This window comes from Pristis pectinata, chromosome 33, assembly GCF_009764475.1.
Source record: "Pristis pectinata isolate sPriPec2 chromosome 33, sPriPec2.1.pri, whole genome shotgun sequence".
Lineage (NCBI taxonomy): Eukaryota > Metazoa > Chordata > Chondrichthyes > Rhinopristiformes > Pristidae > Pristis > Pristis pectinata.
The window spans coordinates 11,750,824-11,765,092 of record NC_067437.1 but is presented as its reverse complement, the minus strand read 5'-3'; the positions used below and the strand labels follow the sequence as shown (position 1 = coordinate 11,765,092).

General features: G+C 43.6%; 1 protein-coding gene across 2 annotated transcripts in view; it reads right to left on the bottom strand.

Annotated features, from left to right (window-relative positions):
* The window catches only part of LOC127585472 (dynein axonemal light chain 4-like), a 31,297-nt gene that overhangs the window by 5,558 nt on the left and 11,470 nt on the right, over positions 1 to 14,269 (bottom strand). Inside the window, exons 1-2 of one of the 2 annotated variants that reach the window (XM_052042946.1) lie at positions 3,381 to 3,455; positions 82 to 168 (exon numbers count right to left, since the gene is read on the bottom strand). In XM_052042946.1, the coding sequence (XP_051898906.1) occupies positions 82 to 150 (69 nt within the window). In that variant the 5' untranslated portion in view covers positions 151 to 168; positions 3,381 to 3,455. Of the gene's footprint in view, positions 1 to 81; positions 169 to 3,380; positions 3,456 to 14,269 lie in introns of those variants that run through there. The other variant, XM_052042947.1, reaches the window with a different exon arrangement.

Sequence of the window (14,269 nt, the reverse complement as noted above, 5' to 3'; positions counted from 1 at the left end):
GGAGCTGGGTAGGTCTTTGAATCGCAAGAACTTTCAGCCGCAGTTGAGAAGGAAGTTTAAGCAGTTTGATGGGAAACTCACTCTGACGATGGGAAAGGTTTGAAGACGCCTGGAATCTGGCTCTTCCTTTTTTGGCTCAGGCTCTGCCATTGCGGACACACTTTATCCCTGCCAAGAGAAAAGAAAAAAAACTGTTAATTTTCCATTTCAGAAAGTTGATTACATCAACTTATCTACCAGATTGTCAGAACATTTAATCACTCTGCTCCTCATGATCAAACATTCTTCTGTAAAAGAGGACAGCTGGAAATGTTTTACACTGGATAGTTACTACACACTACGAAGTATAACCACCATGTGTTAACTCATGGGATGGATCAAAGGTATAGTCCTCCCCTTGTTTAAGGACAGCCTTCAGTGGAACCTGTTCAATGACCAAGTCAATTTCCTTGCTGCCATATTCAATGGTTAAAATCGCAGGGCAAGTCCCAGGATAAATGAACAAGTGCAAATCCTGGGAGAGAGAAGACCAATAACTTACATATAAAAGAACACTTATGCCTCACACTTACAATTTATATGGTCATTACATTATTTTTTTATATTACATATATATATATATATAAAAATAATATTAAACCAACAATTCCACATAGTTCAGGATTACAGAAGACAGTGCATTTACTTAATGAACTTTCATAATCAAATATGATGACTTATTTCCACGACCCAGAATCAAATGCGGGACTATCCTGGTCTTCAAAGCTCAATATAACATTGGGCTTTATATTTATCTACTGAGCTATGGAAGGGGCTAGTTTCTGCATTTCACAATTTTCCCCAGCTCAGTTCTTGCAACTGCAATAGAGGAATGATTTCAGAGAAAGGGGTAATTAGAACTAAACAATCCCAGCAGGTTCTACTGAAATAATCCAGCAGACATCACCAAACAACTCATCCAGACTGGAAACTTCAGTTCATAATTTCCACCCCCCCCAAGTTATCCTCAGGGGGAATCTAAACAGAGTAGCATACTCAGCAGACAAGGGTGTCACAGCCAATTGTCTCCACTTTACACTGCATACACATCACTACCCAGTGAATAAGGCGATCATGGCAGATCATTCTTCTTTCCCAAACCCAGTAAACCACAGCAGCACCACCATCCAGTTGAAGGAGACCAACAGCAGAGATAAAACCCAATAACTACCTGGTTTAGTATGTGCTTGGGGCCTTAGCTTTTCACAGGCTCCACAAAACCTAAGAAACCTTAAGGAGCACAGATTTTAAAAAAGTACATCATTTTCTATTAGTTTTTGAAAAACCCACATTCAAATTTACAATGAAAACTGCAGCACTACCATTAACAAGAGGCTATAAATGCAAGTCCTTGTTGTAACTAGACAGATTTCCACTAATGTTCTAACTTGCACCCAAGTCCTGCTCACTGCTGTGCTTGCATCAACACCTGGTTGATCACAATGATTTTAAAATTCTCATAACTCAATACCTGTGCTTCAACTCTGGCCTCTTGATCATTCCAGAATTGTACAGCTTCCCCATTGGTTGTTATGTTTTCACCCATCAAGTTCTTAAATTCCAAAACTCTCCCTCTGTGATGCTCCTTAAAGCACCCCCTTTGACCAAACTTTTGGTCACCTAGAACCTCATTACATATCTCAATGTTAGCTTTCTCTTAAACACCACTGAAATATGTAATACAATTTTGCCTCATTAAATATACAATATAAAATGAAAATTGTTATTTTTGTTTACTCTCAAAAGATAACCTTAGTTATCGACAGGATCCTATGGGACAAGATTTACTCAAATGGCTCCAGGGATGACTGATTTCAGCTTAAATTTAGACACAGAACCCATAGGATGGCCTCCATGAAGTAAAGCTGAGAGGAGATTTGCAGTGAGCTTGATCGAGCCTGGTTCGGACAGGTTAAATGTTCTCTTCCTAAGCTGTTCCTCAGTATGGAGGACAACTTGCTTCCATTCCACCTTTGTGGTTCCGAGATAACCAATGGGGCCAATGTGGGACTGTTCCATAGATGGGGCAGCAGGTGTCAGCAGAAGAAGGGGTGGGGTAGGTAATTTGTGATGAGGTACATTTATTCCACTGTTTACACATAGCTTGTGTGTGCACCAGATACATGAACATCAGAGGTGTTCGCAATATCATTCTAGATGCTCCTTCTCCACTTTCAACAGTCATGGGCCAGGGATTCTGTGGGGTTTCTTGTATTCCCCCCCACCCCTCCCAAGGACACTTTGAGCACATCCTTGAATCTTTTCCCAAAGTCCACCTTGCAATCTGTTCCGAGCTTGTCACATAGAAGTGTCTGTTTCATGAGTCTGGAGTCAGGTGTGCAAGCAATGCGATCTGCCCAACAGAACCACCTGAAAAGAATTAGAGTCTCAATGCTGGGGATGTTTGCCTGATGAGGACACTGATGTTATCCTTCCAAGGAATTTGTTAAAGAGATAAGCAGCTCCCATTGGAAAATAGTTCAAAGATTTGAGGACACAGATTCAAAATGATGGACAAAGGGCACAGAATGGTTTGAGGAATTTTCTTCCCCGACCAAGTAGTTATGATGTGGAAGTGCCTGCAAAAGAAAGTGTCATTGGACAGGCACTTGTAGGAAAATAATTTGCAGGCTACGGGAAAGTCAAACCAAATAGCCTGCTCTGCAAGGAGCCAGTAGAGATTCAGTAGGTCAAGTTGTCTTTCTGATCCATAACGATTCAGATACTAAGAGGGTACGCAGCTCATCACCCACTGACCTTGCACCTGATTGCGCTGCACTTTCTCTGTAGCTGTGACACTTTACTCTGTACTGTTATTGTTTTTACCTGTACTACCTCAATGCACTCTGTACTAACCTAATGTAACTGCACTGTGTAATGAATTGACCTGTACGATCGGTATGCAAGACAAGTTTTTCACTGTACCTCGGTACGAGTGACAATAATAAACCAATACCAATACCCAGAGACTGGGTCTTTTTGTTAATACCCCAGCCATGAACGACTGCACGTCGTTTACTCTGGGAGCCACAGCATTAGTCAAGAGAACATCAATCCAAGCCAAGAGAACAGAGCCGAACGCTCCCTAGCACAGTACTGCCTCTGGGATGTTGTTGGGTTGCAAAAGGGCCGAGGAGAACCCACCGAGGCCAAAGCTGACCCCCACCCCCCCCCCCCCCCGTTCCCACCTCCACCCACAAGCCACAACCACCCACGTCCACTCCCCCACCTTCAACACCTCAACTTCAAGAGCCCCTCATCTCGGCAAACTATACAATAAGGGACAAAAGCAGCCCTGAGCCCAACATTTACTCCCCTCCCCCCGCAACCAGGTAACTCACCCTCGGCAGGACTTCTTCCATTCAACTCAACCGTTGTTAGGGGCAGGATCCGGGTCCTGGTAACGGCGGTCAAAGGAAGTCCCGCCCACCATTGCACGTGATTGGTCGTACTGTCTCGAGTTCAATTAGCCACTGGTTAGAATTATTGCCACTCACACCCCCTGTACTGGGAGGGGCCTGGCGTCCCGCCTTCTTCTAAATTTAATTGGCCACCGCTTCAGCATGTGGAAAGTGAATGGATAATAGGAACGTCAATCATCAGCGTACGGGCTGGCCTCTATCGGCGGAGATTTAATGATGGCGAAGAGACCCTAGCAATCGGGTCAATGGATTGTTATAGTGGCTTTAACTTTGTTGAGAGAAAAAAATTCATTAAGTGCTTATCAATTGGAGGTCGGTGGGTTGCCAAAGTGTAGGTCTGCGTCTTAGCAACCAGTTGAAGTGGAAGTACCGCCTTCTGCCAACGGTGATTGGTCGGTTGGGATGTCAATTTTACCAGAGGCGGGGATTGGCAGGGGCGATGCCTCTGGGGCAGAGTTCCAAAGATTCATCAGCCTTTGTATCCCAGTCCCAAACTGTCCACCTTACCGTGACCCTTGCTTCTAGACTCCTCATTCAGAGGAAGTGTCATCCCTGCATCCAGCCTGTCGAGCCTTGCAAAAATTCTGCAAGTTTCAATGAGATCACTCATTCTTCTAAACTTTGGAGAGTACAGGTCTAGTCTACTCAATCTCTCCCATGGCAAACCCGCCATGCCTGGAACCAGTCTGGTGAATCTTTATTGCAGGTATATTTTTTCTTAGGTAAGGAAACCAAAGCTGTAACAACACTTAAGTCCATAACTTCTGGATTAGTAGTCTAAGGCAGTATATAAGATTTCACAAAAAAAGATTATAAAAAAAATTAATGTCATAGAGTATACAGCACAGATACAGGCCCTTCAGCCCAACATGTCCATGCCAACCAAAGTGCTCACCTGGTGTCAATCATAAGAGTCCAAAAAGCTAGTGACTGCTATGAGAATCCCATCTCGCTTTCAACTGCCCATAGAATAAGATCATGTAAGTCCAGCTTCTACACATCCAAGTCCACACCAATGTCATTGACTTATAACTGTCTGCTGAATTGGCCCAGTAAGCTACACAGAACTCAGCAATGGGTAATTAGTGATGACCTAGCTGCCTATATCCACATCCTGACTTATTTCTGTGGGGGAAAAAAAAGAAAACTTGAGAACCAAGAATACAGTGTGAATTTTGTAGCATAAAGTGCAGTCAGATCCAGTTAAAACTGCCATGAATATCATGTGTGCTCTCCTCAGGAGAAACCATTAGCCAAAATACAAGAGAGGGGGGATGTTCTGTAATAAGAAGGTTTAATTAACATGGAAGATGTTCTCAGCATTTGCCAGTGACCTCAGTGGGTGGTAGAGCAGAGAGGCTGGGCTGCTCTCCTCTGTGCAGGGAACAAAGAATAAATGGCAATGAGTCATCTGAGACTGTTCACATTTCTCCTCTGAAAGGACGGTTGAGATGAATGAATGAATTGATGGGCTAGACAGAGAGGGGAGAAACTTCACTCTGGAAATTAGTCCAGATCAACAGGACATTACATTTAAAATTAGAGAATGAGGCATTTCCTCCTCAAGCAGTGTAGCATTCTGGTATTGGGGAAAATGCATCCTAGGTAGATAAGTAGGTCTCAGATGCAAATTGGACACAACATTACAGAGTGAAGCAACAGGCTGAATGGCCTCCTTTTCTTAGTTTTCTTGATAGAAGATGGGAGAGAGAAAGAGCCCAGGGAATACAGGCCTAAGGAGTAGGCCCCTCCTAAATAGTAGGAGTACTTCTGACATTTGTTTTATTTCAAGTTCCACAGTGTATAGATGTTTATCTTGTGCTCAGTCATTTGTTTGAAATTTAGTATAAGGCAAAGGCTTCGATATGCAGGAGGGCTGTGATGTACAACTGCCGTGCTGTGAGGTGGCAGCATAGCAAGTTCAATGTGAAGGCACCCGAGAGCGTAATAGGAAATGTGGCAAGGAAATGTCACCCACTGAAGATTATGTATAAAATATTAATACAAGAAAATAGGAATCTAGAATAAATTGCTAAAGTAGGGAAAATTATAACAAGGTGGATATTGTTGAAATACAAAATGTACTAAATTAAAAATCTAATACAATGAAAGGAAATCTATCTGATATCAGGAAAGCAAAAACATTTCAGCACAGCTGTAGCTTGGGACACAGAATGAGAGATGAGCCAGAATCTTGCACAGAAGAATATTGTGCTGGTGGTGACAGATTTATAACCAGAAGATTCATTTGTTTGGAGAGAAATATTACACTGATGGAGGGCTGTGGCTGAGGGAGAGAAATAGAAGAGTGTGTAAAACATGAATGCACATTAGTGTGGAATTCACAGGTAGATGTAGTGCACCAACGTCTGTCAGAATTCTGTGAAGCTCCCTGTGATCCCTCTGCTTCTCATTTCATCAATGTTAACAGTCACCTTGAAGAGGAAGTAAAGGATCAATTTGTTCCGTGTTGCTGTAAAGACATGTATTTATTGTTCTTTCCTAGTTCCACGAGCTGAGAGGCTTGCCAGGCCAATTTAGTGGTTACTTAAAAAGTCAACTGCATTGGTGCGGCCGGAAGTCATCTTGTCCTGCAATACAACCACCATGCTATCCTACCCACCACACAGCCAACATGTGCATGTTACTTGTGTTTCTTTATTTTCCCCTCAGAAGTGAATTTATTCATATTTTGATACCCAGTTATCCACATCTGAAATCTCAATCATCTGTGTATTGGATAATGTATTGGACAGCATTTTCTGAATTGAGGCACAGTTGTTTTAAATACTGAAAGACCCGGATAGAGTGGATGTGGAGAGGATGTTTCTATTAGTAGGAGAGTCTATTATCAGAGGGCACAGCCTCAGAATAAAGGGACGACCCTTCAGAACTGAGGTGAGGGGGAATTTCTTCAGCCAGAGGGTGGTGAATCTGTGGAATTCATTGCCACAGAGGGTTGTGGAGGCCAAGTCATTGGGTGTATTTTACGCAGAAATTGATAGGTTCTTGACTGGTAAATGGGTGAAGGGTTACAGGGAGAAAGCAGGAAAATGGGATTGGGGAAAACAAATTCAGCCATGATTGAATCGTGGAGCAGACTTGATGGGCTGAATGGCCTAATTCTGCTCCTATGTTTTATAGTCTTATAATCTTATGGTAAAGTAGAGTAGTTTGATGTGAAGGATGTGTGGCACAGTGGTGCATCTAAGTAGAGCTGATGCATCACAGGTCCAGACACTCATTCAATCCTGTCCTCTCGTATCATTAAACACATTTAAGGTGGATATAGATAAACACTTGAAAGATTGAGGAATTGAGGGTTATGGGGAAATGGCACAGAAGAGGACAATGCCAACATCCATCAGCCATGATCATGTTAAATGGCAGGGCAGGCTTGAGGGGCCGAGTGGCCTATTCCAGCCCCTATTTTCTTGTGTTCTTATTCTTGTGGAGGTTGCGCGTTCTCCCTGTGGCCACGTGCGTTTCTTCTGGGTGCTCGAGTCTTCTCCAATGTCTCAACGATGTAAAGGTTGGGCGGTTAATTGTCCACTGTAAGTTGCCCCTAATGTGTAGGTGAGTGGTGATAACTGGGGAGTTGATGGGAAAATGGATGGGATTAGTGTGAAAAGGTCCTCAATGGTCAATACAGACTGGATGGGTCAAAGGGCGTGTTACTGTATGACTCTAATTTATAAGTGTAATTATGACTTCTGCTCTTAAGTACAGGAAAGTGCAGAAAATATTTCACTTCCCTGATTCCATCGTTCACAACAACACCCAGTGAAAGTCAATTAGAACAGAAATGGTTAAAATCCAGTGGCAAGATTAATGTGCTACTTTCAGTGATGACTTTTTTCCTTTGCAGATCTGCCGGCAGGAGGAGAGCTGGAGCCATACATTTTTAATGATGTGTATAAGAGTCTAGGCAATGAAGCATATTAAAGATTCAGGCAGAGAGAGGTACCATTTGATTAAGGTCTCTTCTCTTACAGGGTTTGAAGAAGGGTATCATATGGGACCTAAATGCAATAAATCGCAACAAAAATCTTAGCTCCAAGTGAATCAGTTTATTCCTTTTCTAAAGTCGCTTATGAGATGTTTCCAGTTATGCTAACAATTACTGCCTAACCCTGGTACTCCTGTGGAGATGTGTGAATTGCCTTCTTCAGCCACTGCAGTCTGTGTGGCGAAGAAACCCCCACAATGCTCGAGGGTGCAGAGTTCCAGAATTTCGATCCAGCATTTGATAAAGGGACTGCAATATATTTCCAAGTCAGGACAGTCGTGTGATTTGGAGGGGAACCTGCAGGTGGTAGTGTCCCCATGAGTTTACAGCTCTTGTTCCAAATGGTAGCGTTACAGTTTTGGGAGTTGCTGAGAGACTAGCCATGCTAAGGGACCGCAGTGCATTTTGTAGATGGTCTACACTGCAGCCTCAAGTGCACTGGTGGTGGAAGGAGCAAATGTTCAAGGGGATGGGGTGCCAGCTAAAGTAGGCTGTTTTCTTCACGGTGCAGAGGATTCCTAAGTGGAGAGTATTCCATCAAGCTCCTGACGTCCCTTGTAGATGGTGGGGAAGCTTTGGGGAGTTGGGAGGTAACTCACTCACCACAAGAAGGCAGAATACAAGGTTAATGGCAGGAATCTTAGTAGTGTAGAGGAACAGAGGGATCTTGGGGTCCACGTCCATAGATCCCTCAAGGTTGCCGCCCAGGTCGATAGGGTTGTTAAGAAGGCGTATGGAGTGTTGGCCTTCATACAATAAGATGGACTATGACCTCACAATCTACTTTGTTGTGACCTTGCACCTTATTGCACTGCACTTTCTCTGTAGCTGTGACACTTTGTACTGTTACTGTTCTTACTTGTACTGTATCAAGGCACTTTGTACTAACTCAATGTAACTACACTGTGTAATGAATTGACCTGTACGAGCGGTTTGTAAGACAAGCTTTTCACTGTACCTCGGCACAAGAGACAATAATAAACCAATACCAATACCAAAAGATAGGCACATGAATGATACAGAAATGGAGAGCTATGTGGGAGGGAAGGGTTAGATAGATCTTACAGCAGGATAAAATGTCGGCACAACATTGTGGGCTGAAAGGCCTGTACTGTGCTGTAGTGTTCTATGTTCTATTAAGACACCCAGCCTCTGTCTAGCTGTTGCAACCCAGTATTTGTCTGGCTGGTCCAGTTAAGTTTCTGGTCAATGCTGATCCCCAGGATGTTGACGGTAGGGGATCTCAAGCTCAAGATGTTGATGCCATTGCGTCAATGAATTAATTCATGCACATTTCTCTATTTGTCATACTTATGAATGGTGGCTTGTCTGCCTTGGTAGATGCTGGTGCAAGCAGACAGCCTGTTGTTGTACCGAACTCTGCAGGCTCCTGAATGCGACTTAATGCTAGTTAGAACACAGATCGCAGAGCTTCAGCTGAAATAAATTGCACAACTTCTTTGTAATTTTGATTAGAACTGCCATTGTACCAATGGTGATTAAACTTTGATTAATGCATTCTCCTAAATGTTTTATGAGTTCCTTGGTTATCCTTGATGATATTAACTGTTTTCTTATCGATGTTATTGAATGCCACTCTGGTACTTGATGTATCTATAAGTCCACCTTCATTGTTGATTCTGGCATGAGAAGCTCATTCAGTATTCTGGTCTCTTGTGCATCTCCAAATTTCTTTGCTTCACCAGTGCACGTGCCTTCAGTTGCCTGGGCCTTTCTCGCATTTCATCCCTAAATCTCTCCGCCTCTTAAAAGTTGTGCCTTAAAATCTTATCCTTTTCAAAGTTTTATCTTGTAAAGCTCCAGTGAAGTGCTTTACTTCTTTAAAGGTGCTACGTAGTGGTGAGTTGTTGCATGTATTGCTCCCCAGTCCTGATCAGTTTGGGTATGGAACTGTAATTGTGCATTGGACTGGGTTATATAAAACAGCAAGCGGCAGAAGTCCTGAGAGATGGCATAAATGGTGGCAACACCTGGCCTGTGATGGTGAGATCAGTGGGGCACCACAGGCAAGGCTGCTGCAATCTTCCCCTGGAACCTACCCATAAGGGAGTGAGCCATTTGCATGGTGTTGAGGGACAGAACCCTGATTGATCTTCTGCTCCTTATCCCATGGGTACCTCACAACACTTCCAGCTGCACCAGCTCCAATGAGCCAACACCCCACACTCCCATGCTCACTCACCCATACTCTTTCCCAATTTGGCAGTGCATAGACTTTAAGACTATTGCTTTTGAATCCCTTCATTGGCCTGTCTTTCTCCATTCCTATAACCTCCTATAAACATTTTACTCCTTCATTCTTCCATTGGTATCTGGACCAAGCCTAGCTCTGTAATTCCCTCCCTAAATCTCTCCGCCTCTCTACCTCTCTCCTATCCTTGAAACCTATCACAATGACCAAGTTTGCCTGAAGTACTTGCTTACTATCTCAAAGGGTGGAGATAAAATAAGTGTTTTAGCAATCTACTTTTTAGGTTACCTCCTGGAGTATGAGCACCAGTGCATAACATTATAGTGTGGGTTGGCTTGGATCGAATTAGCTGTTTCTACCCACCTTGGAAAGAATCAGATTCAGGCACCACCCACAGTCTTCTGGGTTGCCTGTTTATTCTAACATAACCAACATTACATGTACATTCCTCCTCTCCATTATTATTTGATAGCACCGCTGTATTCAAGGACCAATGCTGAGAAGCTGTGATCCATATTACATGCAAATATAATGCACATCTTTTATAATGCTCCTGCAAAGCACATTTGGATATTTTTTGTCAAATTAACATGGCTATATAAGTGGAAATAGTTATTATTAGTAATCTATTTGATTAAACATTTAACCTCCCAATTTTAATATTATGACTTTTTCTATTTATTAGACCCAATTCCAAAACTACTTGTCTTTTGAGATACTTCAACACCTCTTAAATTTCTTGTTGAAATTCTGAATACCTTTCCTACAATGATCAGTAAAGAAACAGTATCAATGGTGGATTGAGGGCAGTGGAATGGGTGCCAGAGGGTTATAGAGCTGGAGGAAGCGATAAAGACAGGACCGTGAAAGGATTCAGAATTAGGATAATTTAAAAATCTGTGAACTGGCAGACTAGGGGACAGTGTCAGTGAGCAAGCAGAGGAATAATTCATTCTCAGATTTACTGCAGGGTGGGCAGCACGGTGGTGTGACCAGTACAGCCACTGCCTCACAATGCCAGAGACCAGGGTTCAATGCTGACCTCTGGTGCTGCCTGCGTGGAGTTTGCACGTTCTCCCTGTAACTGCGTGGGTTTCTCCCAGGTGCTCCAGTTTCCTCCCACATCCTAAAGACTTGCAAGGTGGTAGGTTAGTTGACCATTGTTGTGTAGGTGAGTGGTTGAATATGGGGGAATCAGATGGGAACGTGGGGAGAATCAAAAAAAAGGGATTAATGTAGGATTAGTGTAAACAGGTGGTTAATTGTAGGTCCAGACTTGGTGGGCCGAATGGCCTGTTTCCATGCTCTATCCCTTTCTGGTTCTATGGTTTAAGTGTGCAGAAAATTACCAATTCATTTTAAGTTAAACAAGATTAAAACCACTATCCACTCCAGCAGAATGATTGATCACATTTTAGCTACAAGAATTTGAATTTAAGCTGCAAAACAGTCTGAAAACAGAGGACAAAGGCCTGCTGATTAAAATGTACCATATCTGCTTGCTAATTGTATCTTCAGGCCTGGAAGCCATTAACAACAAGCCACAGGCTTGGCAAAGAGACAGCCTTGCTAGTCACAAAAGATAATAAGCCCCTCAGATGGACATTCCTTCCACCTTACATAAAATAATTGTAAATGCATAGCAAAAGATCAATAAATAGTTGCAACAAACCAAATAGAAAAAGAATTGGTAAGCAGGAACAGGAAATGCAAGGGAAGCAAGGATTATGCTGCCTTAGAGGGATCATCAACCTGTCAACGGTTCAGATATGTTTAGACCTTTCCAAGGTTGTTATCTACTGGAAGATGTATGGGGTTGCTGTGGTGAGTAGTACAAGCATGGGAGCGGGAAGTCTCCTTTGCCATGGTATCATTAGAGCGGGAAGCAGTTTAAAAAGGTAGGCCAGTTTCTGTGGTTCTTGTTCCTGTGGTGAGTAGACAGGCCTGTAGAAGTTAGGGTCAAGCGAAGCGGCCATTGTGTGAGTGGAGAATTGAGGCTTTGGCTCAAGAGGTGGAGTAGGTGAGCAGAGGCTTCTTTTGGTAAGTTCTCTTTCTTTCTTTGTTACTTTCTTTGTATAGAACAGTGGGAATGGCAGTCAGGGCAGAAATATGCTCCTCCTGTAGGACGTGGGTAGTCAGGGAGACCTCCAGTGTCCCTGAGGACTACACCTGGAGGAAATGCATCCAGCTGCAGTTCCTTACAGACCACGTTAGGGAGCTGGAGCCGGATAAACTCCAGATCATTTTGGGAAGCTGAGGAGATGATAGATAGGAGTTACCAGGAGGCAGTTACATCTAGGGTGCAGGATGTAGGTAGTTGGGTGACCATTAGGAGGGGGAAAAGGAATAGGCAGTCGGTACAGGATACGCCAGTGAGCATTTCCCTTGATAACAGGTATATCGTTTTGGATACTGTTGTGGAGGATGAATCACCAGTGGAGAGCCACAGTAGCGGGGTCTCTGGCACAGAGTTTGGCTCTGTGGCTCAGAAAGGAAGGTGGGGGGGGGGGGGGGAAGAGGACTGCGATAGTGATAGGAGATTCGTTGGTTAGGGGAACAGACAGGAGATTCTGTGGACAAGAATGAGACTCCCAGATGGTATGTTGCCTCCCAGGTGCAAGGCAAATGCGTTGGAGCATGTCGAGGTTAAGAAAGAAGCAATGTTGGAGCTACTAAAAAGCATTAGGATAGATAAGTCCCCGGGGTCGGATAGGATATACCCCAGGTTACTATGAGAAGCAAGGGAAGAGGTTGCTGGAGCATTAACAATGATCTTTGAGTCCTCCCTGTCCACAGGAATGGTACTGGAGGATTGGAGGATGGCAAATGTTGTTCCATTGTTCAAGAAGGATAAAATGTATAATCCTGGGAATTATAGACCAGTGAGTCTTACATCAGTGGTGGGCAAGCTGTTGGAGAAGATTCTTAGGGACAAGATTTATGAGCATTTAGAGATGTATAGTCTTATAGGGGATAGTCAACATGGCTTTGTAAAGGGCAGGTTGTGCCTCACAAGCCTAATAGAATTTTTCAAGGAAGTGACGAGACAGATTGATGAAGGCAGAGCAGTGGATGTGGTATATATGGATATTAGCAGGGCATTTGACAAGGTTCCGCATGGTAGGCTCATCCAGAAGGTCATGAGGTATGGGATCTGTGGAAAATTGGCTATGTGGTTTCAGAATTGGCTTGCCCACAGAAGGCAGCGGGTGGTTGTAGAAGGGGAGAATTCAACCTGGAGGTCAGTGACTAGTGGTGTTCTGCAGGGATCTGTTTTGGGAACCCTACTCTTTGTGATTTTTATAAATGACTTGGATGAAGAAGTGGAAGGGTGGGTTGGTAAGCTTGCAGATGATACGAAGACTGGTGGTGCAGTAGATAGTACAGAAGTTTATCATAGGTTGCAATGGGATATTGGCAGGATGCAGAGATGGGCAGAGAAGTGGCAGATGGAGTTCAATCCGGAGAAGTGTGAAGTGATTCACTTTGGAAGATCTAACTGGAAGGCAGAGTAAATGGCTAATGACAGGATTCTTAGCAGTGTGGAGGAACAGAGAGATCTCGGGGTTCTAGTACACAGATCCCTCAAAGTTGCCCCGCAAATTGATAGGGTGGTTAAAAAGGCATATGGTGTTCTGGCCTTCATTAGCCAAGGGATTGAGTTCAAGAGCAGAAAGGTAATGCTGCAGCTCTATAAGACCCTGGTTAGACCACATCTGGAATATTGTGTTCAGTCTGGTCACCACATTATAGGAAGGATGTGGAAGCTTTGGAGAGGGTGCAGAGGAGATTTACAAGAATGCTGCCTGGATTGGAGAACATGTCTTATGAGGAGAGGCTGAGCAAGTTAGGGCTTTTCTCCTTGGAGTGACAGAGGATGAGAGGAGGCTTGATAGAGGTGTATAAGATTATGAGAGGCATAGACAGAGTGGACAGCCAGCATATTTTCCCCAGGGCAGTAATGGCCAATACTAGAGGTCACCTGTTTAAGGTGTGTGGAGGAAAGTTCAGGGGGGATGTCAGAGGTAGGTTTTTTTTACACAGGGAATGGTGGGTGCCTGGAATGCACTGCCAGGGGTGGGGGTTGTAGGGGCTGATATGATAGCATCATTTGAGACTCTTAGATAAGCATGTGGATGAAAGAAAAATAGAGGGTTATGGGAGGTAAAGTAGAGAGGGGGAATAGATAGAATGTGGATAAGGTTTATATAGGTCGGCAGAACACCGTGTGCCGAAGGGCCCATACTGTGCTGTACTGTTCTATGTGGGTAAAGTGCAATGTAAGCAATAACTGTTGAAACATGCAGGCTTGTAAATAGGGTAAGAGAACAGCTAATTTATCCAAGACACTCTTTGCATATGACTGCAGTCTCTCTTTTGACTCCATTGCATATGATGGTTTGCTAGACTCAAGGGAACACAAGAAGTCTCCAAAATTGTTAGGATAAAGTAAGCAAGATACGTACATGCTGCAAGTCAATGGATGGGTTGACCAAATGAACTCGGTATAAATGTAGCACAGGGAAACCAGAAAGTTACAGACGTTGGGAAGAAGCTGCCTAAATTCTCAACACTAACTCCAGATTA